The sequence below is a fragment of the Panthera leo genome, chromosome D2, assembly GCF_018350215.1.
Source record: "Panthera leo isolate Ple1 chromosome D2, P.leo_Ple1_pat1.1, whole genome shotgun sequence".
In the NCBI taxonomy this organism is placed as follows: domain Eukaryota; kingdom Metazoa; phylum Chordata; class Mammalia; order Carnivora; family Felidae; genus Panthera; species Panthera leo.
Genome location: NC_056689.1, coordinates 56068692 through 56095611, shown reverse-complemented (window position 1 = coordinate 56095611; position 26920 = coordinate 56068692). Strand labels below are relative to the sequence as shown.

The following is a 26920-nucleotide window of genomic DNA, read 5'->3' as shown; positions in this document are numbered from 1 at the left end:
GAAGGGCAGAGAGAGAAAGGCAGAGAGAGAATCCCAAGCAGGCTCCATGCTGTCAGCTCAGAGCCGGAGGCAGTCTTGATCCCAGGAACTGTGAGATCATGATCTGCACCAAAATCAAGAATCAGACACTTTTAACTGACTGAGCTACCAGACGCCCCTCCTTAGACATTTTTTATCCTTTATAGCATAGTAGTGGGCAAACTACAGCCTGTTTTTATTAATAATGTTTTGTTAGCGTATAGCCACAACCATTTATTTACCTTGTTTATGCTGCTTTTGTGTTACAGCGGCCAAGTTGAGCAGAGTGGAGTAGTTGTGACCAATACTATGTCCTACAAGCCTAAAATATTTACTATCTGGCCCTTTGAGAAAGTTTGCCCATTCTGGTTCTATAGAAAGGAAGTTCTGGGGTTGTAAGTGGGTTCAAATGCGGACCTATGTGAGAATTGATAATAAAAGGTGTTCACCTATTTTCTTGACTGATCAAGGCACCCTCAAATGGGAGGGCATGGGACATATCTCTTAGTGGAGGAGAAAATTTGTAGTAAAGCCCAAACAGGAACAGCCTTTACAAAGTTTGGGAAGGAGCCTGTGTAAAATAATGGCTGCATTTCTGGTTTGTGCAGTGGTCCACCTGATCCTATTCTATGAGAACCGGCTGAAGGATCATCATTTTGTGATCCCATCTGTCCTGCAAGGTTTGAGGGCACTTGTGAGTTCTCCTTTTTTCATTACATACTGTGTTTGCAGGAGCCCTTTTCCAGTGAATTCTGTCCTTGTGTTTTGGGCATGAGACTCCCACATCATGAGGAGCAGATGCCCAAGTGGGGAATAAACTAGTGTCAGCCAGTTTCACTTCTGTTTTTAGTCTAGAGATTACAGGTATTTTGGGGGGACTGGAATTCAGAACCAGAGTGGAAAGAGCTGTAGAGAACTAATCAACTCGAGAAAAGGGACCATGTTTCTCACTCTTAGCGCTTTTTCCTGAACCTGGATGTTGTGATTCCCACTGTAGCTAATTAGGCCTGTTTTGGGGATTCTATCTTGAAGGCTAGAATTCCCTCAGTACTCACACATTTCCTCTTCTCCCCCAGAGTCTGTGTGTGGCCCTGCCCCCAGGGCTGGCTGTCTCTGTACTTAAAGCCATCTTCCAGGAGGTCCACGTCCAGGTGAGTGATAACGGTCACTTTCGTATTCTGCTGTCTCTCAGCCTTGACATAACTAGGATTAGGTAGCAAAAAATACTGCCTTCTAAGTCCTGAACTTTTTCAGATCCCTGACCATGTTTAAATGCTAGTCCTTGCTACTATATAAGGAGAAGGAGCCATGCAATTATGTCTGACCTGCATCCTCTTAAACCTAAAGAAAGTAAAGCAGACAGGTTTTGGTTATTGGCTCCCCTGTTATAACTGGTAGTCCAATAGCCATAGCCTTTCTCTGCATTTCTTCTTAGGTTCTTATGCTAGTATAAAGAGCACTGTCCACCTAGAGATTGTGAAGCAGGAAGTAATTTTGTCAGCTTAGGTATTCTTTGAGTACTTTCTTTACTTCTGGTCTCTCTCACCCCAAGTCCCTGCCTCAGGTGGACCGACACACAGTCTACAGTATCATCACCAACTTCATGCGAACCCGGGAAGAAGGTAAAAGGCAGGGTTCTTTGGCAAGTCTGAAAAGCGAGCACATCCCTTTTCCCCCCATTACCAGGACTCGTGTTTAGCTTGGTAGTCATATAGGAGAGCCCATACTCTGAAAAGAATGAAGGAAAACTGGGAGGGGTCCACTCACTCCCCAGTAAAGGAAGGATAGGGTATGGACCGATGTTTTAAATTCTTACCTCAAGGGGGCGCCTGGGTGGCTCAGTAGGTTAAGTGTGGACTCTTGATTTTAGCTTCCTGAGATGGAGCCTGCTGAGGCTTCACGCTGTTAGAGGAACTTGCTTGGGATTCTCTCTCTCCCTCTCTCTCTGCCCCTTCCCCACTCATGCTCTCTCTCTCAAAATAAACTTAACCAAAAAAACCTCTTACCTCGAATGGTTATATATTGCGTATCTCTTCTTCACTATGCACTCTCTCAGAATAGGAAAACAAAAAGAGTCTGCTCTGGGAAGCAGCAAAGGTGGGACAATGATAGTAGAGGGAAAACAAGCCAGAAGAAAGCCCAGCTTTCTGTCTTGAGAGAGGATAGTGACCTGTTCTCTCTTCCCCAGAGCTGAAGGGCCTAGGAGCTGACTTCACCTTTGGCTTCATCCAGGTGATGGATGGGGAAAAGGATCCGCGAAATCTTCTGGTGGCTTTCCGCATCGTCCATGACCTCATCTCTAGGGACTATAGTCTGGGTACGCCCTTGTAAACTTGAATTAGCTGGTTGGGGCTTGTCAGATGAGTGAAAATTGTAAGTTGACCTCATTGTCTCTCTGTTACCTTAGGACCCTTTGTGGAGGAGTTGTTTGAAGTGACGTCTTGTTACTTCCCTATTGATTTTACCCCTGTAAGTAGCACCTTTTATTCATTTGTTCATTTGTTCATTCATTGATTCATTCAAATATTCATTGAGTACCTCCTGTGAGTCAGGTCCAGTTCTAGGCACTGAGGACACAGCAGTGAACAAAGGAGACAATCTGTGCCTTTGTGAACTTACATTTTAGTAAACTGGGAATGAAGAAGCATTGGCCATCAGAGGAGGGAGTCAATTCAGCGGGTATTTGGGGGCTCCTTAAGCTCCTTAACAATGTACGTAGTGCCAAGGGCTACAGGATTGTAAAACATGGTTCCTGCCCTTGAAGGCTAAAACATTTAAGTAACAATATGAGATTATGGACCAAAACAAGTGGCGTTCTAATTGTTCAGAAAAGACTGAGTTCATTGTGAGCTAGAATAGGCAGGAAATGACTTCACAGATGAGATGAGATTTCAGTTGGTTTCTAAGGAATGAGGATCTGATCCTGGAGTCTGAGGGGTGATCTCAGGCAAAAGAAACAAAATTGACAAAACAAAGAAGACACACAGTTCAGTGTAGTATACACAGCATGCTCTGACCATGACCCCCTTGGACCTTCCTCCTGCTCTGCATCTTGATTTCCCTTCTATTTCCAAAAATTCAGGATCTCCTCATTGTATGGGTATGCATGCATATGTGTACTGCAAGCATTAGTGGTTTTGAAGAAATGAAAGTTCTATGACAGCATACCAACTAACATCTGAGTACTGACTCTTACTGCCTTTAAAGTTACACAGCCATCTTTGCTGTGGGGAATTGCTTACCAGCTTATTCCAGTTGACACCATGGTCCTTAGGACCACCTCTCCTGAATTTCTTTTCATCTCTTTTGTAATCAGTGTCACTTTCTAACTCACAAGAACTTGTTATGCCTTTGAAATCTTGAAAGCTCTTTGTTAGGCCACCAGGTTTCTCTTTTTTTGCTTTATTTTGTGTTTGTTTTGAAAAAATTATACATTCATATTATCCAAAACCTAAAAGGTGCAAAAGGGTGAAAAATGTATCAACCACCATTTCTTTCTTTGTTGTCAACCATTTTATCAATTAGGTCTGTATCTTACAGAACTTTTTCATCCATAACGTAAGCAAATGCTCCCCTCCCCCCACCGATGGCAGTGTATGTATGCACTTTTCCTGTACTTGGCCTTTTTCACTTAGTATATCCTGGAGAGTGTTCCATAACAGTATATAAGTTAGCTCTTTATTTTTTATGGGTGTGTAGTATTCCTTTCAATGGAAATACCTAATTAATTTCACTGGTCCTCTATAGGATAAAGGTTCTTGCTAATCTTACATTGTTACAGACAACGCTGCAACTTACATATCCCGTACATGTATCATTTCACATATATATGTGGGTAGAACAGTAGCATAAATTCCTAAAAGTGGAATTGCTGGAATATATGCATTTATAATTTGGGGGCAGGAAAGAGTATGTCATTCATTTTTCTGAAATGTAATAGAGTGAACATGATTCAGCATTTAAAAGATAGAGAGTGAAGCCCCTTTGCTGCCAACTACCCATTTTCCTTTTAAAGATGATCATTGCCCCCAACTGCTCCAACTGCTTATGTATTTTCTCGGATATTCTACACACACAAAAAAGTTATAATGATAGAATTTCTCGTTTGTGTAGATTTTTTTTTTAAGAAGCTTTACACCCAACGTGGGGCTTGAATTCACAACCCCAAGATTAAGAGTCACATACTCTACCTACTAAGCTAGCCAGGTGCTCCTCAAGCAGAATTTTGTATGTTCTTCTGCACTACGGTCTGTATGGGAAGCAGAAAGCTCTTGTCAATTAAAATGAGAGACACCTGGCTTTAGGGTAACTATTTCTATCAGAAATATTTTCGGGGTGGGGGGCACCTGGGGTGGCTAAGTTGGTTGAGCATCTGGCTTCGGCTCGGGTCATGATCTCGCCATTGGTGAGTTCGAGCCCTGTGTCGGGCTCTGTGCTGACAGCTCAGAGCCTGGAGCCTGCTTTGGATTCTATGTCCCCCTCTCTCTCCGCCCCACCCCTGCTTGTGCTCTGTCTCCCTCTGTCTTTCAAAAAATGAATAAACATTGAAAAAAATTTTTTTAAAGAAATATTCTTTTTGTTGTTTTTTAAATCTGTTTATTTTAGTTTATTGTATCAGAAATATGCTTTATGGTCTTTGCATCATCATAGTGGATCACATCAGCATAAGTGATGGTTCCCTTGATTTTCACTATGCATGTACACTCACTCTAGAAGCAGGGCTGGGCAAACTTTTTTTTTTTTGTAAAGGACCAGATAGTGACTATTTTAGGCTTTCCAGACTATCATTTCTGTCACAACTGTTCAATGCTGCTGTTCTAACAAAAATGGCCGTAGACACTGGAGTGTGGTACAGTGTATAGCAATAAAACTTTATAGACATGGAAATTTAAATTTCATATAGTTTTCATATGTCACAAGATATTATTCTTTTGGGTTTTTTTTTTCCCCCAACTATTTAAAAATGTAAAAACCAGGGGATTAAGAGTACACTTATCTTGATGAGCACTGAGTATTATATAGAATTGTTGTATCACTATATTGTACACTTGAAACTAATTTAACATTGTATGTTAACCACATTGGAATTAAAAGGAAAAAAATGTAAAAACCATTCTTTTTTCTTTTTTTTTTTTTTTAACATTTATTTATTTTTGAGACAGAGAGAGAGCATGAACAGGGGAGGGTCAGAGAAGAGAATCTGAAACAGGCTCCATGCTCCGAGCCGTCAGCACAGAGCCCGACGCGGGGCTTGAACCCATGGACCGCGAGATCATGACCTGAGCCGAAGTCGGCCGCTTAACCGACTGAGCCACCCAGGCACCCCTAAAAACCATTCTTAACTTGGCCATCCATATAGTCTCAACTGGTTGCTTCCTACTCGTTATGCAAAGTAGATATTGAATCTTCCTTTACCATCATCCTCAGGATTCCTTTATCCTTCCTCTTGGATCAGGTACCCTATTTTCCCAGGCCCACTGCTGCACCTACATCTCCAAGATTAGGGACCTCTGTCTTACCCTCTCCAGAGAATTAAACATCCAGATTCTGCTGAAGAAAGGGAGGAGCTAGGAAGCAATCTAGGTGGTTCTCTAACCCCACTCCCAATTCCAAAGGCACCTGGTACTGCCAGTTGCAAAGCTTTTTGAGTAGGCTTTTCCCAAGACTACTGAGGATTCAGACTGTTGTCTTGGCCCTGTTAAGTCATTTTCTTATCCTTCTTCTTTTTAGCTTCTGAAATTTTATTGCTAACATCTCTTAACCTATTTTCCTCAACCTTTAGCTTTATGTCTTGTTGTTTTAATTATTTTTAATTTTTAATTATTATTATTTTTAAATAATCTCTACACCCAGCATGGGGCTTGAACTTATGACCCTAAGATCCAAGAGTCACATGCTGTACCAACTGAGCCAGACAGGTGCCTCTAGCTTTATGTCTTTTGTTTTTGTTTTTTTGTTTTTTTTTTTAACGTTTATTCATTTTAGACACAGAGACAGAGCATGAATGGAGGAAGGTCAGAGAGAGAGGGAGACACAGAATCCGAAACAGGCTCCAGGCTCTGAGCTCTCAGCACAGAGCCCGACGCGGGGCTCGAACTCACGGACCGTGAGATCATGACCTGAGCCGAAGTCGGTCGCCCAACCGACTGAGCCACCCAGGCGCCCCCTTTTTTTTTTTTTAATGTTTATGTATTTATCTTAGAGCATGAGCGCACACACAAGCGCAGGAGGGGCAGAAAGAGAGGGAGATACAGAATCTGAAGCAGGCTCCAGTCTCTGAGCTGTCAGTGCAGAGCCTGACACGGGGCTCAAACCCACAAACTGCAAGATCATGACCTGAGCCAAAGTCGGATGCTTAACTGACTGAGCTACCCAGGCACCTATAGCTTTATGTCTTAAAATCCTTTTGCTGTATTTTTGGTGTTTGTTTCTAAAGAGGAAAAAGAAAATCTGATACACGTCTTCAGACTGGCTTTTTGACACAGAAACCATCAATGCTTTTTATGTTGAGAGAATTATACCTTTTTTATAAGAATGAAAAAATAGAAATGTCCATCAAAGGGGAATTATTTAAATAAATTGTGGCTCAACTACACAATGAAATAGTAACAGTCACAAAACCTAATGTTATGAAAGAATAATACCACAGAAAAATGTACCTTATTAAGCAGGAAAAAAAAGATCATAAATCCGGGGCCCCTGGGTGGCTCAGTCAGTTAAGTGACTGACTTTGGCTTAGGTCATGATCTCCTGGTTCGTGGGTTCGAGCCCCATGTTGGGCTCTGTGCTGACAGCTTAGAGCCTGGAACTTGCTTTGGATTCTGTGTCTTACTCTCTCTACCCCTCTCCTGCTCATGCTCTGTCTGTCAAAAATAAATAAACATTAAAAAATTAAAAAACATAAACCCTATCTTCAAAACAATTACAGTTTTAAAAGTATATATATCTTAAAGGGAAAACAATGTCTTCTAACATACAGTCATAGGATATATACAAAGAAGAAAGTAACATACCAGAAAGTTGAGGTGTTTGTCTCTCAAATGATGAGATGATAGATCAGATAGAACATAAATGCTCAACAGATAGAAATTCCCAAGGAGGAACATGTGAGAGTAAGCATGTCTTTCTGCTGGGGCCTTCTATCACACTATTCTGCCGGATTGGGTATAAATATCACCCTATTCTGTAGGGTTGCCAGGTTGAATCCTGTATCCAAGGGTGGTCTGAAGAGCTGTGCAAACCCATGGCCCTTTTCCCTTTTCCAGCCACCTAATGATCCCCACGGTATCCAGAGAGAAGACCTCATCCTGAGTCTTCGAGCTGTGCTGGCTTCTACACCGCGATTTGCTGAGGTGGGTCTAGCCAAGGTTAGGTATGTAGCCTCAGCCCAAAGAAGGCTCTGAAGAAAGAATAGTAAGAGTATGGGAAAAAGAAAGATCCAGTATACATTTTAGGGTATGGCATTCCCGCAAATGTCTTAAGGCTTGTGTGGCAAATATCTTCAGACCTTCAGAGTAGAAAACTTTACCATCTCTTTGTTTAAAATAATCCAGTCCCTATATGGTGCTCTCTTTTGAAATCTTGTAGTGTTGCCAACTAGCCCACTTTTCAGGTTAATCGGGAGTCTGGCCACAGGTTGGCAGGAAGGTTGGTTTACAGTCACAACTCCTGATTCAACTGTAATTCTCTGATGTAGGTCCTACGCTGGGGACTGGTGGCAGTAAAGACATAGTTGGCCTTGGCATTGCTACAACACTACCCATCTCAGACTTCACTTCTTCCTTCTCTCCCACAGTTCCTGCTGCCCCTGCTGATTGAGAAAGTAGATTCTGAGATTCTGAGTGCCAAGCTGGATTCTCTGCAGACTCTGGTGAGTGGTTTCTTTCTTCCCAGGGTCCAGCTGTCTAGACAATTCAGGGGCGCTAATGAATATAGCAGAGAGCCAGGGAACATAATCCAGTGGCCTTCATGAGAGGGATAACCAGAATCTGGGCTTATATGTTGGCCTAAAGCAATCCCCCGCACCAGCTACATAACTGTCTGGTCCCATAGTAACTGAGTGGCAGCTGAGGAAAGGCTGAACTCTATGCTTGTTTTCCATCAGTCAGGATGAACTTCCATTTTTCTGTGACCTGGATACGACTTTTGTGAAATCCTGCTGGTTCTATTGCTGAGAGCCATGCTCCTTCAGGTGCCATTCTACTGAGGTGCCTGCATGTCCTCGGAAGTCTGATTGTGTAGATAGCTGATGCCTGCGCTTTCCTTGGCAGAATGCTTGCTGTGCTGTGTACGGACAGAAGGAACTGAAAGACTTCCTCCCCAGCCTTTGGGCTTCTATCCGCAGAGAGGTGAGTGTTTATTAGATAAACTCACTACTGTTAACTCCCAGTTGCCGGACGTGACAGGAAATAACACAGCCTGTCCTTTTCCCTGTTGTTGGCCTGGTTATTCAACAAGCCAGTAAGTGGGCATACTTCTGGTTGAATGACAAGGGAAAGGGTCAGCTGTTTGATGATGGCACATGATCACCTTTGCATAGTGCCCACTTCCTGTCCTTCTATGGTAAGGAGCACAGGTCATGGTGCATCTGGCACCATACTGAATAAGATGGGAGAAGAAGAGACTCGGGAAAGGGGATCCCAACAGCCCCTGCTCAAAGTTGGTATCCTGTTTCTCAAAAAGTATGTGTATCAATTCTAGTGGGACCAAGGACTTGGTGAGAATACACCCATTGAGAAGAAACTCACTTGAAGGGTTAATTTCTATGGCTGTACCCTAAAGGTTCTTAAACCCCACTCCCCAAAGGAAATAGGCAGTGGGTGGGTGGGCTCTCACCTGGTGCAGGCTCACCTCAGTAGCCATGGGATCCCTCCCTGACAGGTGTTCCAGACGGCAAGTGAGCGGGTGGAGGCGGATGGCCTGGCAGCCCTCCACTCCCTGACTGCGTGTTTGTCTCGCTCTGTGCTGAGGGCTGATGCCGAGGACCTCCTTGACTCCTTCCTTAGCAACATTCTACAGGGTAATGGGACCGTGGCAGCCAGAAAAGGGGTTGAGTACAATAGAAAGGAGTTTCTTAAGGCCAGTGACCTTTCATGAGTAGCCCCCCGTGTTCAGTGACTTGGGTGCTGGAGCTGTACTTTGATTTGAAAACAATTTGAGTGGTAACTGCTAGCAAAATGTCCCAAGTCTCAGTCTCCAGCTCCTGTGGACTGCAGGGGAATCGGGCAGCATTCAGCCTACTCCCCAGGTCTGTGATGTGCTGCCTCTCTAGACTGCAGGCACCATCTGTGTGAACCGGACATGAAACTGGTGTGGCCTAGTGCCAAACTGTTGCAGGCAGCTGCAGGTGCATCTGCTCGGGCCTGTGACCATATCACCAGCAACGTGCTGCCTTTACTGCTGGAACAGTTCCACAAGCACAGTCAGGTAAGGAAATGGAATCTTTTGAGGAAATGGTGGGACCCTTGCTAGGATCCCTTTCACAGAGAGAGAGCTAAGCATTGAGCTTATCCCACGTAATACATCTTGGGCTTTTCTCCCGTCAGCTTCTTCTGGTTCCCTTGTTCACTCTTTCTGACACTCTTACATAAAAGGATAATTTTCCTCACTTCCAGAGGAGCAGGACTGAAATCTTTTAAAATATTCTTTGACCGCAGTACCCCTTAAAACATTACAGAGCAACCAGCGGCGGACAATCCTTGAAATGATCCTGGGTTTCTTGAAGCTACACCAGAAATGGAGCTATGAAGACAAGGGTGAGGTCACCTTCCAGGTGTGGTGTCCTGGGGGCTGCTGAGCACTGTATTCCTATCAAGGATGGCAGGCAAGGAATGCTACAGAGAGGTACTCTAGAACAACAGCATTCCTGTTGTTCTGAGGTTGTAACACCAGAGCACACTTACCAGATGAGGCCTGTTTATTTTTTCCTAGACTACTTCCTGGACACCCAATGGATTAAGCTCTTTGAATCTTGCCCCAAGTTGTCTTTGCATCACTGCTGAGTCAGGGCTTCTCTCTAACCTGGACTCCGTCTGTCCTAGACGAAAGGCCGCTGAATGGCTTCAAGGACCAGCTGTGCTCACTGGTGTTCATGGCTCTGACAGATCCCAGCGCCCAGCTTCAGCTTGTTGGCATCCGTACACTCACAGTCTTGGGTGCCCAGCCAGGTACACTTAGGAGAAAGAGAAAAGAAAGGGTATTGGTTCCTTCCTTGCTATTTTCTGTCTTAAGAGAAGAGCAATCCTAATTCCCTGGTTCTCACTGTAAGTCTGGATGATTTGGGATTTCTAATACGACTTTTGGAAGGGTTTTGGTGGCTACAGAGGAAGAAAGATGAGGTTTGTGTTTCCTTTTAACACAGATCTTCTCTCTTCTGGGGACTTGGAGCTGGCAGTGGGTCACCTGTACAGACTGAGCTTCCTGGAGGAGGACTCCCAGAGTTGGTGAGAATTGAAAGCAGCAAGCTGTCGCAGGGCTCTCTGCTTCTGACCCTTGGCTCTCCCTAAGGGAGTGGGCCTGTGCTTGGTAGTCAGAGCCAGAGATTTCAGACTTCTCTTTTTTGGGGGGCATTACGAAGCCCTGTCCAACTTAGTGGTGTAGATACTGGAGTCCTGCTCTTCAGCAAGGCAAGCTTGGCAGCCCACACCCCTGAATCTGCCCGATGGCTGGCCTAGGCAAGAGAACAGTGGGCCAGGGCTTAGCTATTGCTCATCTGCCTTGTGTCCCCAGCAGGGTGGCAGCACTGGAAGCATCGGGAGCCCTGGCCACTCTCTACCCTGTAGCCTTCAGCAGCCACCTAGTGCCCAAGCTTGCTGAGGAGCTGGGCAGAGGTATGTGTCTCTAATCTTCAGTGGCTCGCCACTTCCCAGGGATGTTTGGGGGCCTTCATGCATGCCATCACACAGTGAAATCCTGTCTCCTGGGTTGCTTGCAGGGGAGTTAGATTTGGCTAGAGGGGATGAGCCTGCCAAATGCTCCCGGCATCTGCGCTGTCTACAAGCCTTATCAGCTATATCAACACATCCCAATATTGTCAAGGAGACCCTGCCTCTGCTGCTACAGCATCTCTGCCAGATGAATAAAGGTAACTACCAGGAATAATCATCAAGGAGCTAGGCTGAATGGGGAACCGTAGGCACATTCAGAGTTGATGTCTCTAAGGCAGTGGTTCCATTTGGTGACTATACATCGGTAGAATCACATGGGAACCTTTAAAAAATGTTGCTGCATGGGACTCGAACAACTGTAATTGAGTGCCCAAGTGAATTTGATACGAAATCAGAATGAAAAAGCACCACTCTAGGGCCATGGTTACTGAAAATGTCCATCAACCAGCAGCTTGGGCATTGTCTGGGAACTCGTTTGAAGTGCAGAATTTCAGGCCCTACTGATTAGAATCTGCTTTAAACAAGATTTCCAGGTAACTCCTACACACCACTGTTTCAAGGCGTAAGTGACAACAGTCACTGCTACTGTGAGCCTGTGCATGCACCACCAGGGCTCTCACTATAACTTCCTCAGCTCCCAGCTCTGCAGTGCCCAGCCCTGCAGAAGATCCAATGGATGTTCCAGCACCTGATACATCTCAGAGTGTGGCTGGAGTTTGACTCCTGACTTTGCACTTACTATAACCCTGGAAAGCCACTGGTGGTTTTATTTAGCCTCCACATCCTCCTCTATAAAATAGGGAAAATGATACTTCTAGGGTTGTTGTGAAAACTGAGAAAATACGTATGAGTGCTTCTGTTGCAGAGCTGACACAGCCAGTTCTGCTCCAAAATCTGAGTAGGTAAAAAGAAACAGCCAAAAGAATGACATTTCTTGGCTCTTTATCAGCCACTCTTGGACTCTTTAGTCACTCATCTTTGATTATTTTTCCCATATTCTGTATCTGAAAGATCTGGAAGTGCTTTTAAGAAAACTTTACAGAGAATACTTTGTTACTACACAGGGTATATGGTTGCAGGAACCAGTGAAGTTATTGCTGTCTGTCAGAGCCTCCAGCAGGTGGCAGAAAAATGCCAGCGGGACCTTGAGAGCTGCTGGTATTTCCATCAGACAGCTGTACCTTGCCTGCTCGCCCTGGCTGTGCAGGCTTCCATGCCAGGTAACTTTCTCCACCCTGCGAAACTCAGCAGGATGCACACCTTTTTTTCTCAATAATTGCTATGTAATTAGGTAGAATTGGGCTCTGGAATCAAGCTGACCTGGTTGGGTTTCATCTTCAACTCCACCACTTGTTAAGTGAAGATATTTAGCCTTGTAAGCCTGTTTCCTCGCTTAAAAGGGGAAGAAATAGCATAAAATCTGTATCACGGGGTAGTTAGTAAGGATTAAAAAAAAAACATGTGGTGCTTGGCAACAGAGTACATAGTATGTATGTATGGCAGCTCCACGTATGTAGCTGTTATAATAATAATGACCCCTGACAATACATCGGTGTTATCTTTAAATTTTGGAAAAAACTAAAATAACTATTTCTGAAGTTCAGAAGATCATAACAACGAGATTTATTTTCCACGTTGCCGAGTCTGAGGACTGCACAAAGTTCTCAAGAGCTCTCCGTAGCCCATGTTAACCATTCCTGTTTCTAGTGCCGTGCTCATGCTCAGGGCCACAGCAGCGCTAGGAGACAGGTTTAAAACTGATGCCATTGTAACTAGAGTCATGATGATGACAGGATCTAATCATCTGAACCACAGTCGTGGCCTGGTGATTGTGTGTGTGTGTGTGTGTGTGTGTGTGTGTGTGTGTGTGTGTGTATTTTTCAGAGAAGGAGCACTCAGTTCTGAGAAAAGTACTGTTGGAGGATGAGGTCTTGGCTGCCATGGTGTCTGTCATTGGCACTGCCACCACCCACTTGAGCCCTGAGTGAGTATAATCATTGATGTGGCTTGACCATAGGCAGGATAGCAGTCTTAGGAAGAAGCAGCAGATAGCTGCCTCCTGAGCTATCTTTTACCCAGAATCAAATGTGGAGGGAGTTGTTTTGCTGGCAAAGTAAGAGGAAGTGGCTTTTTAGCACCATGGATTAGGGGGTAGGGGAGGCACGGGCTAATGGTTCTTAGCTACAGATGTGCAGAAGAATCACCTGTGGACTATTTTTGAAATATATGTTGCATTCTCTCACCAGATTGTAAGCTTCAGAACAGGGATGTAATCGGATTCACTGCTAAATCATCAGGGCCTAAAATGGGAATGGTTCTTGGCACATAATATATGCTGAATTAGCATTTGTTGGATGCATGAATGATCATCTTTGGGCCCATTGACTCAGTGACTCTAATGTGAACCCAGGGTACTTCAGAACCCTGGCTTCTTGGTGATACCTAGTCCTCTACCCCCAGCTTAGCTGCCCAGAGTGTTGCCCACATTGTGCCCCTTTTCTTGGATGGCAACGTCTCCTTTCTGCCTGAAAACAGCTTCCCTTGCAGATTCCAGCCATTCCAGGTGAGGGTCTGATGGACCAGAATGGGGAGAATCTTGGGACTTTCCTTCAAATTTTTAGGGCTAATCTGGGATGGGTTTGGGGCAGAAAAGCCTCTTGCTGGCAGGACAGGCTTGCTAGGGTTTTTCTCCCTTTACAGGATGGCTCCTCAGGGCAGAGGCGGCTGGTTGCATTGCTTATGGCCTTTGTCTGCTCCTTGCCTCGAAATGTGAGTACATTTGGGGAGTACCGTAGTTTAACCCTGACGAGGGGAGGTAGATCCCAAGTGACTTCTGGGCAGAAATTTGTCATAGGCTAAGCTGATCTTCTGTTTTACTCACTGGAGAGTTTAGCTCTCATCCATCTTGACCCCTGCTGCCACTTTTTCTTCTTCTTTTTTTTTCTCCTTAAGTTTATTTATTTATTTTGAGAGAGAGAGAGAGAGAGAGAGAGAGAGAGGCAGAGAGAGTTCCAAGCAGGCTCCACACTGTCAGCAGAGAGCCCAACGCGGGGCTCGATCCCACGAACCGTGAGATCATGACCTGAGCCGAAATCAAGAGTCGGATGCTTAACCGACTGAGCCACCCAGGCGCACCCCCCTGCTGCCACTTTCTACTGCGTATCTCTCGGAGTTCAAGTGTTCTCTGCGTGCGTTACATGGTCAGGTTTTACGTAGGTGGAAATCCCTCAACTGAACCAACTCATGCGGGAGCTTGTAGAGCTGAGCTGCTGCCCCAGCTGCCCCTCCTCCTCCACCGCTGCTGCCAAGTGCTTTGCAGGACTCCTCAACAAGCTCCCTGCAGGTACTGAAATAAGGCTGGGGCGGGGAGGGGGTGGGGGGGGGTGCGTAGGGAGCCTCCTGGAATTAATTACTGATGAAATCTTGGAAGCTCAGTCCTCCTGCCCTTTAAAAAAGGAGCTGCTAATAATATAATAGGGCCTCCTAGGGGACAGCCCTTGGGACAAGAGTCAAGACCAGAGCTGGGCAAAGCATTATAGGACATAAGAAGATAAGAAGGTTCAAGCAGAGTGCTCTGTCTAGGTCTGTCACCCTACTCCCTACAGGGAGCTCTTAGAGATCATTTTTTACTAGAAGCAGACCGCTCTTTCCGAATACCAGCACCCCTGCGTTATGAGATACTAGCCTCTCATGCTAGCATCCTAGAGCTGAGTGGGCAGAGTCACAGCCAGAATGATACTGTTCCTTTCTGATGGCCTGTCAGGGAGCTCTGTATTTAAATGATTTACATCATTTGTTGGTAAAGAAATCTGTAGCCTCTGCATCAGTGTTTCCTCTCTTATTTTTAGGGCAACAGCTAGATGAATTCCTGCAGCTGGCAGTGGACAAAGTGGAGGCTGGCCTGAGCCCTGGCCCCTATCGTAGTCAGGCCTTCACACTGCTTCTCTGGGTAAGGTCCCAGAATGGATTCTAGTTAGACAGTTCTGTCTGGTTAAATAAAAGTCTCTCCATTTGACCTTGAACCCTAAACATGCTTCTTGAGGCTTTGGGGTTTGAACGTCATGCATGCCCCTGTCAGACTGTTCTCTGGTTACAGGTAACAAAGGCCTTAGTGCTTAGATATCATCCTCTCAGCTCATGCCTTACAGACCGGGTAAGTCTTTTCTGGAGCCAGGAGAGCCAAAGACCTAAATAGTAACTTCCTTGTTGATCCTTTTCCTCCCAGAAACCACTGCCATCCTCCTCGTGGGTATTGAAGATTCATTCTTCTCTCCTGATGCACCTCTTTTCTCCAGCTCATGGGCCTCCTGGGTGATCCAGAACTAGGCCCAGCAGCAGCTGATGGCTTCTCTCTGCTCATGTCTGACTGCACGGACGTGTTGACCCGTGCTGGCCATGCTGAAGTGCGTATCATGTTCCGCCAGCGGTTCTTCACAGATAACGTGCCTGCTTTGGTCCAGGGTTTCCATGCTGCTTCCCAAGGTGAGAAGGGTCTAAAAGGCCCTAAATATACACACCTTTTCTTTACTCAGGTCACATTCCCTAAAATAATTTAAGACGTGAGTGCTTCTTTAGAGCTACAGTGTGATCTGTACCTAAAAGGCTAAACTTCCAGAATCTTGTCCCACTTTTTTCCTTTGATAAATCTTGCTTTTTCTTAGCTTGAGGTTTTTGTTTGTTTGAACCTCTTTCTCGGCTGATGTCCCAGCTTCATCAGAGATTGGAGTTGAATGTTCAACTCTATATGTCTGAGACCAGTTTCTTCCTAAGCTTTTCCATGTTTTTACAGATGTGAAGCCAAATTACCTGAAGGGCCTGTCTCACGTACTTAATAGGCTGCCTAAGCCTGTACTCCTACCAGAGTTGCCTACGGTGAGCCCTGCAGTCAGAGCCTCAAATGGGGACTAAGTCACTGCCCCCAGCTGGTGCTAGAAACAGGGGGACAGGGAGGTGGAGGAGTAGCAGGCTCACCACATACTGCCTTTCTTCTGGCCCCTTAGCTGCTCTCCTTGCTGCTGGAGGCCCTGTCTTGCTCCGACTGTGTAGTTCAGCTCTCCACCCTCAGCTGCCTTCAGCCTCTTCTACTGGAAGCACCCCAGGTCATGAGTCTTCACGTTGACACCCTTGTCACCAAGTTTCTGAACCTCAGCTCTAGTCCTTCCATGGTGCGTTGAGCCCCAGCAACTCTTTGGCACCTACGTCTCTCCTTCACGGGTCTCCCCTCACCCCTGCCCCTTATGGTTGTGTTCCAGGCTGTCCGGATTGCCGCATTGCAGTGCATGCACGCTCTCACTCGCCTGCCCACCCCTGTGGTGAGTACCTGAGATGGCTCTTTCTGGCCTGGACACTTCTGAAAAGAGCCAGACAAGCACCTTTTTTGCCTTAGTCAAATGGGACTGACCACCCTGCTGTGTGATTGAGGTGCAAACTGCGAGGTACGCACAGACATGGATGTACCTATAGTAGAACGGCCATCCTGCCACATAGCACACTCTGGAATCACTAAAGGAGAATAGGAAGAACGTTGGTTGTTGAGTCAGAGAAGCAGCCCTTTCGGTTGCCTTGGCTGAACAAGGCTGTGGTTCTTCTAACTCCACAGCTGCTGCCATATAAACCACAGGTGATCCGAGCCTTAGCCAAGCCCCTAGATGACAAGAAGAGACTGGTGCGCAAGGAGGCAGTGTCAGCCAGGGGAGAATGGTGAGTTTCCAAGTCATGGATGAGATGGGATTGAAATGAGCCTCATCACTGATGCCGCCAACCTTCTTTTTGCCTACAGGTTTCTGCTGGGGAGCCCTGGCAGCTGAGCCCTCGGTCCTGGCCTACGCTGTTCTGACAGACAATCTAACCTGGAATTACTAACTATTGAGCCATGTTGCCCAAGGCAGGGAGACCACTGGCCTCTGATTGCCTCTCTCCAGGCCTCTGTTGCATGGCTGTATAGGAAACATAGGAATCCTGACTTCTAATGGATTTGTGAAGTAACTGAGTGTGAGACTACTTGTGTTTGAGGAAAGATCTTGGTCTTAGGGCTCTTCCATTTATTTGTCAGAAAAAGGGAGATATGCTGCTGAGGGGTGAATGAATGCACACGAATGTGGCCCTGAGGACCAGAGATGATGGATGTGTGTGTACCTGCTGGAAAATAAAGATTTCTTTTGGTAATGGGGCTGTCAGATGTTTCCCCCTCCCCATTCATGCCTCAGTGGCACATAACCAGAGCACCAGTGCATAAGCTATAGGAACACTAATGACAGAGACTGGCCAAGAATTTTCAGGGTATCCACCCCTCCAAATAGAGCATAGGAAGCATGACCAGAACACCCACTCACTAGGTCTTGACCCTGACTTTTCCCTTCCTCGCCCTAAAGTAAAGGCAATGAAAAGCTATATATCTTTAAAAATCAAATACCTTTATTTTTCACCTTCAGCAGCATGTGAGAAGTGGCAGTGACCTCAGCAGTAGGCCTGGTGTCTTTGCCCTGTTGAGGAGCCAGGATCTCCGCTCTACCATTCAGGTGTTTTCTCAGTACGTGGAAGAGATGGTGGCCAACCCCAGTGCTGGAACCTGGAGGAGGTCGGGGTCAGCACCCGGCAAGGTTGCTAGCTGCCTAATCTCCAGTCTGGGGCTGGAACTTCAGTTTGCCTGAGCTGAGTAAAGGGACATCGGTCCTAGGATTTCTCCACATCGTGCCTGGTTCCTGCAGTGGCCAGCAGATTGGTCCTTGGGTTGTCCCTGCATGGTACTCTAAGGCAGGCCCACTGATTCTTTTTGCCCAAGGATTCCAAGAAGCTGTCCTTGGAGGCCCTTGAGACAATGCAGGAAGCAAGAGTGGCACACAGGTTGTGACAGACACAATCCAGCTCACACTGCCATCACAGAGGCTGAGTGAGCAGTCACCCAGGGAGGGGGGTCCCAGGTCATTCCATTCCCATGGGGCAGGTGACTGGAAGGCAACAGCACCCGAGTAAGCCAGTGCCTACAAGAGAAGATAGAATGTCCCTGAGTTCCAAGAGTTCTTGGTCTTCCTTCCTGATCCTCATTCCTCAGCAAGGAGTCAACTTTGGCATTAACCCCAACAGTAACAAAAGTTCTAGTATGTCCAATGTGCCCTTTGGTGCCTTTAGAGGTTTCAAAATAAACCTCTAAGGGATCACCGCAAGGAATGACACGCAGGAATGTAATAAGGACAGGAAAGGGGGGAAGGCAGGTACTTCTGGTCACCTAGTTATTACTGCCTTGGAGTTGCAATCTGAAAAGTGATTTACCCTGATCTCTTGGGCTAAGGGAGCTAACTTCATTTTTTTGGTCTTAGGACCTCTGTTAACAATAGACTGCTACAATCCCACACGTTGTTGGTTTGAACTCCAGACACTACCATACCAATGCGAGGAGATGGGTGGTCACCATATCCTACCTAGAGGTCCCTTACTGACCACTCATTGCTTTCTCAGGATTCTGTTGTGTCATCTGTAAGCCTCATGCGCGTATACCGCAGTTTTGGCCCCTAGCCCCTTTGGTTCCAATGAACAATGATCTCTACTCCCAGAGTCTGGATTTGTATTGTCCTGTAGGGTAGCCACACGTGCCTATTTAAACTAGTAAAAATAAAATGTCGATTTACGGGTGCATTGGCCACATTTCAGGTGTTCAGCAACCATATGTGGCTGGTGGCTAACGTCTTACACAGCACAGGAAAAGAACATTTTTTCTCTAACCATAGAGAGTTCTGTTGGACAGCACTAGTCTAGATGTTCTACTTTACCTTCCTGTGTCCACACCCAGGAATACCTTCCAGTTATCCAAGCAGCCGTAGTTGTAATGATTCCTGAAAACCTAGAGCCAAGAGAAATACAGGTTTCTACAAACCTCTTTTATTCACTCCCCCTCCTAATTTTCAAGCCTAAATTGGCTAGCTAAAGCTCAGCCAGGTGAGTTCTGACCTTTTATGATGCCTGCCCTTGTTGGCCCTAGACTGTGACCTCTGTTTTCAGGACAGCGGGATCAGTTACCCTCCACCCCAAGCCCCCTACTCACTCTGCCCTTGGCCTGCAGCCGACGTCTCTCCTTCTTGTTGATGTGCCTTTCGATACTAGTCTCCCCTCGACTGATGAGAACAGCATGCCATACAGTTAGGGCACCCAAAGCAAGTGCTACAGAACTAAGAAAAGAGGGGCCAAGGTTGGTGGGGAGGTTACAAGTAGGTATGAAATTGAACTGAGCTATAACGATCAGCTAGAGACCTCTCTGCTGAATTCCCAGCCTACATCCTAGGTGAGTTCTTACTTCACTACCATCTATAGAAAGCATCAATGAAAATGCATCAACATGAGCTAAGAATAAATTAGGTGGAAAGAAAGGTGGGGAAATTAAGTCTGTGTTACTAATAACAATGTTCCATACTCCTTAAAATACCTGTGCTTAGGAAACTGCAGCGGGTAGTGAAAACAGCCAGGTTAGAACGGGCAGCATGCAATTCAGATCACAGTTCTCCCGTTCCCAACTGTGTATCACACAGCAACTCACTTCACCTCTCCTCTTCAGTTTTCCTCACCTGGAAAATGCAGTGCCCTACCTGGAAGCGGTTTAACTTACCTTGGCACATAGCACTCCATGCTAGCATCCTTAGTGTTCCCTGCCCCAAAAGGCTGAAGAAAATGAAGCACTGACTCTTTGCCAAGCTAAGTTACACTAAGAACAGCAGCAGAGGACACAGGCATGGGACCCTGCCTACACGTGGGCACTGGAAAAGGTTTTTCTGAAGCTGTGCCCCATTTAAACCATCAAAAATGAGTGTTAAATACCTGCACAGGAACCAGAGGTAGACAAGACTCTTGTGAGTCACCCTTTCTCGGAAGGAGAAGGTGGGTGGTGGGGTCTGGTGATACGTCTAGGAAAAGAGAAGAGCAAGGTGGCTCATTTGCTGTTGATCTCCAGCACAGCCCCCAGCACCTGCAGGCAGGGAAGTGACCCAAACCCAGGATGAGAAAATAGGGAGTTAAGCCACAGAGGAGTCAGGGCAGCAGCCAGAGGGGTGGGCCAAGCCCGGAGGCATCACCATGTGGACAAACACTGGGCAGAGCGGGTCTGGACAGGATGGCAAAGCATAGGAGGAGCTGACCCTGGGCCTTCAGGTTTGACAACACAAATGGGGCTCCAGGGGAAGCCGCTCTGCTCCCCGGCTAGAACTCCCTCAGTGTGTGGCTGCGATCCTCAAGAGGGGGCTGGGCCCAGGCCCGGAATGCAAGAACAAGCAAGGAAAACTGAGTTCCACTAAGGACTAAAAGGACAGCAGAGGTTAAGTGGTATAATCGTGAGCCCAAGACGTCTCCAAATAAGGGGTCCTCACAGGCCTGGGAGAAGGCCTGGCATGGATGCCGAAAGACCAGGAGCAAAGAGTGATCAGACTGGCCCAGCCTGGTCCCTGTCCCCTGGAACCCCATTACACAGACTAACACAGACTCCTTGCTGCTCAGGCCGTCTCCAAGGCAGAGTCCCCGCTCAGCCCAAAGAAGGTGATGATGGGATAGAGAGCCCAAAACTATCACAAGCCAGGGACTTCCAGCTTGTCCCCAGGCCACTTAGTCCGCCCATGGCCCACAGCCTCCCAGAATACCCCTGGATCCAGTCTCAAGAGGCCCCTCAGCCAGCCTCTACAACTCCACTAGCAGGTGGGCCCCCGCTGCCTCAGCAACTCTACCCCCTGGCCTGAGCAGCAGGAGGCAGTGGCGTGGGGACGGCCCACCTGGTTGGCAACCGCCTGTAGTTTGTTCTTGTCGAGCTGTTTCATTTTCTAAGGGGATGGAAAACAGTGCTGGTTATACACTCAGGCCTCTAGGGTAGGGGTGCTACCAGCCCCACTCCTTAGGGACAGATTCCGCACCCCAAAATTCTACTGAGCTGCCCTGCTCCTAGCTATGGGCTCACCTCGATGGCAGCATAAGCTTCCCGGAAAAGGTCCCAACTTCCGTAGCTGCAGTAGACACAGCCCAGAGTCATGAAAAAGCAGAAAGAGAAGAAGTACCGATGGTTATAGTGGCCTACACAGTTGTTTAGCCAGGCTGGTGGGGGAAGGATTAAGGACAAGATCAAACACACAGCTTCAGGTCTCTCTGGTTCATTCTTGCTTCATGATGGCATCATCCAAGCACAGGGCCTCCAGTCACCAAGAACTATTTCCCGAAGGCAGGAAAATATGGGACTATTTCCAGATGTTAAAGCTTTTCAGAGCCCTCACAAGGCCCACCGGGAAATCATGAAAACTGAAATCCTTAAGCAAAATGAATCTGCCAATACTTCAACCTAGCTGGTGTCAACCAGCCATCTGTCTGGGACAGCAGAAGGGGACAGTTGGTTCTATCTGGCATGCCCAGTGGACAACCTGAAGCCCAAACATCTCTTTCCATCCCACAAACGTTAACGTGGTTAGAATAGATGCCTCGCTCCAAGATGGTCCCATAGAACCTGTAAGCCTCCTGCTTCCCTCGGAGATGGCCAGCCCCACCACTCCTCTCCTAACTTTTCATGAGCCCAGTGTTCTTTGAGGGATGCTAGAAGCTGTGGTTGTGGCCCTTCGCCCAGTGCAGGTGGCTGGAGCTAAAGGAGGCCTCATGCAGAAGAGATAATAAAAGGATACGGCAGTGATGATCCATCTTCAGCACACACCTGTGAGGGAGGGACACAGGCTCTGTTACGGTGGCCAAGGTTCTCGAGATGTCAGTGCCAATCCTTTCCTACAAGGACCAGCATCCTGCTGAGGTGGAAAGGGCACAGACTTTGAAGACAGCCAGGCCTTGCTTCAAACCCTGTTTCACTAGCTACGTGAACTAGTAGCTTGGACAAGGTTAGCTCCTCTCTCTCAGTTTCCACAAGCGATGACAATACCTAACTCACAGGACCATTCTGAGGACCAGGCGTCATGACATGAGGGTGCACTGCCTGGTGAGAAGACTTCATAAACATCTTCTCGGACTCCAGGCCTACATTTTGCCCTAGGGCTTCAGCAAAAGGGTCAAAGCTGGGGTTCATAGCAAGCAAAGCCAAGACCCACCTATTGCAGATGCTGCAGTGGTGTGTTCGGGCTGGCTTGGGGTAAATACACTTCTTACAGATGGAGACCGTTGCGATATCATTCCTACCCTGTGCAAAGGGAGAAAAGCATCGTGACAACCGTGGCAGCGAAGCTGGGTACCCTAAAAGATACCAAGGCCCTCTCACTCCCCCACGCCTAGGACTGGCTCTCGCAGCCTGCAGCTGTCTCCTTCCGGTATGCTCCTGTGGGGACCCACCTGGGGTGGGTATCCAGGTGGAGTGGTGATGGCCTGGTAGTAATGGAAGACGATGAGGATCAGATTCCAGTGGCTGTAGAAGAAGTGCCAGCAGAGCCGTGGCACTGAGTATGTTCGGAGGATGAGAGGCAGGACACACAGGTAGGCGATGGCCACAATGGAGCTGGTCAGCACGATCACCAACACCACGAACACCTGCCAGCACCAGTGAGGTCAGGTAGGCAGTGAGAGTTTGCCAACACCAAGAGTAGACTCGGGAATTTCCCCGGGGTAGGGGGCTGGTATGGGTCCCAAACCCAGTGTGGGTCCATCAGACACGTGTCCTTCTGCTACCCCAACACGTCCCTTTTCCTGCTCCCTGGGCATCACTCACCACCCCACACCAACGGATCACGTTGTCCACCAGCCAGTAGATAGGCTCAAAGGCAGCATCGACAGCGGTGTCACTGCCACCAAAGGAGTTGTAGAGCAGGGAGCGCAGGCAGACCTTGCCATAGCGCCAGCGCTGTACCAGGCCCCGGAGCAGAGGTGGGCAGCGGCGCCTGTAGCCCAGGAGCAGAAGCAGGCGCAGGCAGAGGCGGGCGGGGCCCAGCAGCAGGCTCCGCTGGCCCCGCATGGCTCCTAGGAGAGCATACCATTGTGAGAAGCCACTCTGGTCCTGTCCCTCCCTACCCCACCAGGGAGGCGGCCCAGAGCACCAGCTTAAAGGCAAAGACCTAAGGCCCAGCTGGGCCAGTCACCAGCTGTGAGACATAGGAAGTCACTCCACTTCTCAAGGGAATGGGTGGTGCCAATGCCCCAACCAGATTACATGGGGTAGGGTCTGGAGGTTCTGAGCGTGCAGAAATCCTACTTCCATTACACCACTGGGCGCACAGCATATCCAAAATGATGCACACCTAGAGTAAGGGGCCACCCACAGTAAAAGGCTGAGGGAAAGGCAGGCAGCTCCAAGCCAAAGCGGGGTTTTTTGGAGTTCTCTTTGTAGACAGACCATTAGGTGGAGCACAGCTGACATGCACAAAGCTGCCACCACGCCTCTGTGGGCACGGCCACCACAGCAGAGGATTCTCAGGGTATCCCGCCTGCTCTAGACCAATGACCCACCTCCTAACAATTGCTCTTCACCAAGGAATGGCCAATGGGGGAGTGAGTACATCATATGTTGATCCTACATCTAGATCTTCCCTGGTGCTGAGTCTCAGCAAAAGATATTCCTCTTTCTTACTTCCTCTGAGCTGATGTTATAGGCCACCAGACCCAACCTGGTAGCATGAGAGTCCCTGTCTTCTGTCAGGACACCTCAGCTACCCTCTGCATGACATAAGATGCTCTGTCTCCAATTCCAGTCCCAGCCCCACCCCAAGGATACAAAAGCCAAGAAAACTTCAGTTTTTACGGCAGAATAACACCACAGGCAGGAAACACTGGCAGTGGGAGGGGGGCCTTCCTGCTGTGGCTCATGGAGACCGCAGAGCCTATCCTCTCAGTGATGAGTCTCCTTGGCCCAATTCTACTTTGATACTCACAAGTCTTCTCTGCAGCTGCTGCCCTTGGCCCCAAGCTACCCAACCAGCCTTCCGAGCTCTGCAAGTGCCTTCTTCTCCTCTATGTGATTTCTACCTCACCCAATAGCCATGGGAGGTCAGCTGCCCAGGTAATGTCCAGAACTAAAGTCATGGATTCCGTTGATGATAGTGTCATCAATTCTGCAGATTAAAGTCCTTACCAGAGAAGAAATTATCTGATTTCCCCCTAGGGCTACTGTGTCCTCAGCAACTCCACTGACTTATTTAAAAGGCAGCTCAAAACCCAACAGAAACTGGAGGAGGCTGCTCCACTGTAGGGATGGTTTCCGTTCAGTAACTGGAGCAAGGTACTCTCCTTGCACACTGGCTTATCACAAGAGGCCTTTCAAAGAAAACACTTTGTAACCTCCTTCTACAAGTTCTGTAAATGACCTAAGGCAAAGAGGAATCCAGCAGACAAGGCTAACAGAGAAAGAGAGATGATGATTCAGTAAGGACCTCCTCTCTGCATCAGGATAAAGAAACTGGCCATTCCCATCACCTCCTAGGAGCTAAGAGAATTAAGGAGCAGTGTAGAAAGGGAGAAAGTAAAAACTCAGCCTTCCTGCTTCCCGAGTTGGAGTTCTGTTTCTTAGCACCATGATATGACCTGAAGCATGAATTTTCTTTTTCCTTTTAAGTTTAATTTATTTATTTTGAGGAGGGAGGGGCAGAGAGAGGGAGAGACAGAATCCCCAAGCAGGCTCCACACAGTCAGCAAAGAGACTGACATGGGGCTCAAACTCACGAACCATGAGCTTAGCTTATGACCTGAGCTGAAATCAAGAGTTGGATGCTTAGCGGGGCACCTGGGTGACTCAGTCGGTTAAGCGTCCGACTTCAACTCAGGTCATGATCTCACAGCCCGTGAGTTCAAGCCCTGCATTGGGCTCTGTGCCGACAGCTGAGCCTGGAGCCTGCTTCAGATTCTGTGTCTCCCTCTCTCTGCCCCTTCCCTGCTCACGCTCTGTGTCTCTCTCACTCTCAAAAATGAATAAATGTTAATAAAAACTTTTTAAAAAGAAGAGTTGGACACTTAGCCAACTGAGCCACCCAGGCACCCCTCGAAGCATGATTTTTCAAAATAGTGTACAGCCAGAGTCAAATGTAAGAGTGAGCCAAAAATTTCACCTCACAACAAATCCAAGTGACGTAGACTGTCCACGCCATTGTTCATTCCCTTATGGTGGCTAATGGAAAGTTTCCTATTTGCTAAAATACTCTTTATAGCAATAACTTGCAAATAAGATGCATTCCTCACGTTTAATAAAATGAATTATACGCCATCTCTCCTGTCTCCAAAAACAAGAAACATTCCTTTTCAGATTCTCCACCTCCCATATTGTTCTCAACCACCTCTGGAATTCCTGACTGTATAGGAAATGCCTGCCTTAAGGACTAGACTTACCAACTCTCATCTATCCCATAACATCATTACTTAGGGTTCAATTCTGCCCTTAAGTAGTTCTGTGACCTTGGGCAAATCACCCAACCCTGCTAGAACTCAATTTCCTTGTGTTTCCATTCAGTGACAGGGTAGAGTTAAATGCTAAGGTCCTGTCCAGCTCTAATCCTTTAAGATTCTATATATACACTGGGTTAAGGTATAAATGAAATAGTTACAAATGCTTAGCACAATACCTGGCTCACAGAAATACTCAATAAGTACTTATTGAATGAACGGAGGATGCAGAAATGGTGAGGTTGATCAGATGTCTATCTGTGCTTACAAACGGCAGCAAGTGCACTCCTGCCAATGTGGTAACACTAAATAAGTATCTGCTACTATCATTCTTCATGATCAGTAAAAAGCAATAGAAACCATTAGAATCACAGCACTTAAGAGCTTAAAGGGATTTTATAAAACAAATCCAACCAGAAATGAACCCAAACATGTGAACTGAAAGTCTGTAGAGCTACAGATCAGATTTGAGTGAAGAGTCTGAAGCCAATCCCCTGCCGCTCATTTTAGCTACTGGGGTTTAGGGGGTATGGAGATGCCAGGGAAGAGATATGTGATGGGGCCACACTTGAACATACAGAGCTCCTCATTTCTCAGGAAATTGAACCACAGCAGAATTCAAAAAATTGTGATTTTGTGTGTGTTGTGGCAAGAGCGTGAACATGGGAGAAAACAGAGCAAAGCAGAGCTTCACTACCACCCCAAGCACAAGCCCTTAGCACTCTGATCCCTCAGTAGTAACCACAGACCATAGTGACTTCTGGCACCAGATTAGAGGGGATTGAAGGCCATAGCACTCCCCTCTTTCCAAGGCTCTAAGTCACCATCTGTTTTCCAAGGGGAAACTGGATTGGTGGGGGCTGGAGCGTTTGCACAGGTTAGGTTCCAAAGCAACCAAAAGGCAAGGGAAACTGAAATGAAAGTCATAGCAAATCTCAAGTGGACAAAGATGCTGCTCTCAGGATGTTTGCTGTCTTAAGCAATAGTTGTCAATCATCAGTAAGAGTAGCATTCTACTCATGTGCAGACTTTCGTTCCGAACTAACATATGCTTGAAAAAGTTAAGGATGGGCCCACATGACCTGAGCTCCGTTTGCGAGGATCCGACTGCAAGATCTGAAGCTGCAGTCACAAAAAGTCTTTATTTCTGAACGAGGGAGGCGTGGTCAAAGTGCGAAAGACTGGAAGTAAAAAAAACCTTGGGTTCCGGTTTGGGCTCTACCTTGAACTATCTTCGAGGATCCTGAACAAGTTAAATCCTATCTCTGGATCTGAGTTTCCAAATCTGTGAAATGGGCAAGTTGGGTTGGCCTCCTTCCATGCTCCACGCTTTACAGCTGCCCGGAGGGTGCACTCCGCCAGGCAGGGCACGGCCGTTCTGGGCGGAGCAAGGAGAGAACAGGAACCCGGACTCGCAAAAAGGCCCCGAACAGGGCCCGACCCTAGAAAAAAGGGCAAGACTGGGGAGCAAAGTCCGCGGCTCCACTCTTACCTGCCGCCTGCCGACTCCCCAGTCAACCAAATGGAACCCCGCAGCCTCCGCCGCCGTTCACTGTCACCCCCTCCAGCTCCGCAACCCGGCCGGGCCCGACTCAGTCCAACCAACCATCCTCTGCCAACCCCAGCACCAGCCTGCAGACTGGGACCCGCCGCCAGCCCATCCTGGACCACAGGCGCAAGCGCAAGCGCAGGCGTGC

The 26920-nt window shown here is 47.4% G+C and overlaps 2 protein-coding genes across 11 annotated transcripts in view; one reads left to right on the top strand and one right to left on the bottom strand.

The window, feature by feature from the left end:
• Positions 1–17069, top strand: part of MMS19 (MMS19 homolog, cytosolic iron-sulfur assembly component) — a 33486-nt gene extending 16417 nt beyond the window's left edge. For 2 of the 4 annotated variants that reach the window (XM_042908643.1, XM_042908646.1), the window contains 28 exons: positions 627–712; positions 1095–1169; positions 1571–1640; positions 2207–2335; positions 2426–2487; positions 7284–7370; positions 7814–7888; positions 8289–8366; positions 8899–9037; positions 9290–9444; positions 9695–9773; positions 10059–10184; positions 10379–10460; positions 10747–10847; positions 10952–11101; positions 11969–12124; positions 12789–12888; positions 13365–13467; positions 13605–13673; positions 14121–14247; positions 14753–14853; positions 15001–15057; positions 15200–15386; positions 15694–15776; positions 15905–16069; positions 16157–16216; positions 16504–16604; positions 16684–17069. In XM_042908643.1, coding sequence (XP_042764577.1) covers positions 627–712; positions 1095–1169; positions 1571–1640; positions 2207–2335; positions 2426–2487; positions 7284–7370; positions 7814–7888; positions 8289–8366; positions 8899–9037; positions 9290–9444; positions 9695–9773; positions 10059–10184; positions 10379–10460; positions 10747–10847; positions 10952–11101; positions 11969–12124; positions 12789–12888; positions 13365–13467; positions 13605–13673; positions 14121–14247; positions 14753–14853; positions 15001–15057; positions 15200–15386; positions 15694–15776; positions 15905–16069; positions 16157–16216; positions 16504–16604; positions 16684–16711 — 2831 coding nt within the window. In that variant the 3' untranslated portion in view covers positions 16712–17069. The remainder of the gene's footprint in view (positions 1–626; positions 713–1094; positions 1170–1570; positions 1641–2206; positions 2336–2425; positions 2488–7283; positions 7371–7813; positions 7889–8288; positions 8367–8898; positions 9038–9289; positions 9445–9694; positions 9774–10058; positions 10185–10378; positions 10461–10746; positions 10848–10951; positions 11102–11968; positions 12125–12788; positions 12889–13364; positions 13468–13604; positions 13674–14120; positions 14248–14752; positions 14854–15000; positions 15058–15199; positions 15387–15693; positions 15777–15904; positions 16070–16156; positions 16217–16503; positions 16605–16683) is intronic. The other 2 variants (XM_042908644.1, XM_042908645.1) reach the window with 2 other exon arrangements.
• Positions 10109–26903, bottom strand: ZDHHC16 (zinc finger DHHC-type palmitoyltransferase 16). Of its 7 annotated transcripts, XR_006194588.1 has the most exons (12): positions 26716–26902; positions 22567–22814; positions 22194–22388; positions 21956–22044; positions 21542–21570; positions 20833–20966; positions 20651–20698; positions 19710–19795; positions 18943–19066; positions 18697–18741; positions 17317–17884; positions 10109–10189 (listed from the first exon to the last, which is right to left on the bottom strand). XR_006194588.1 is itself a non-coding variant. In XM_042908647.1 (11 exons), the coding sequence occupies exons 2-11, from the start codon at positions 22807–22809 to the stop codon at positions 17770–17772; spliced, it is 1134 nt and encodes a 377-aa protein (XP_042764581.1). In that variant the 5' UTR covers positions 22810–22814; positions 26716–26903; the 3' UTR covers positions 17668–17769. The 7 variants fall into 7 exon arrangements, 3 of the variants coding, with proteins under 3 accessions (XP_042764581.1, XP_042764582.1, XP_042764583.1); XR_006194589.1 differs by lacking the exon at positions 20651–20698; XR_006194590.1 differs by lacking the exon at positions 21542–21570 and having other exon boundaries at positions 20833–20878.
• Between the last annotated feature and the right edge of the window lie 17 nt (positions 26904–26920).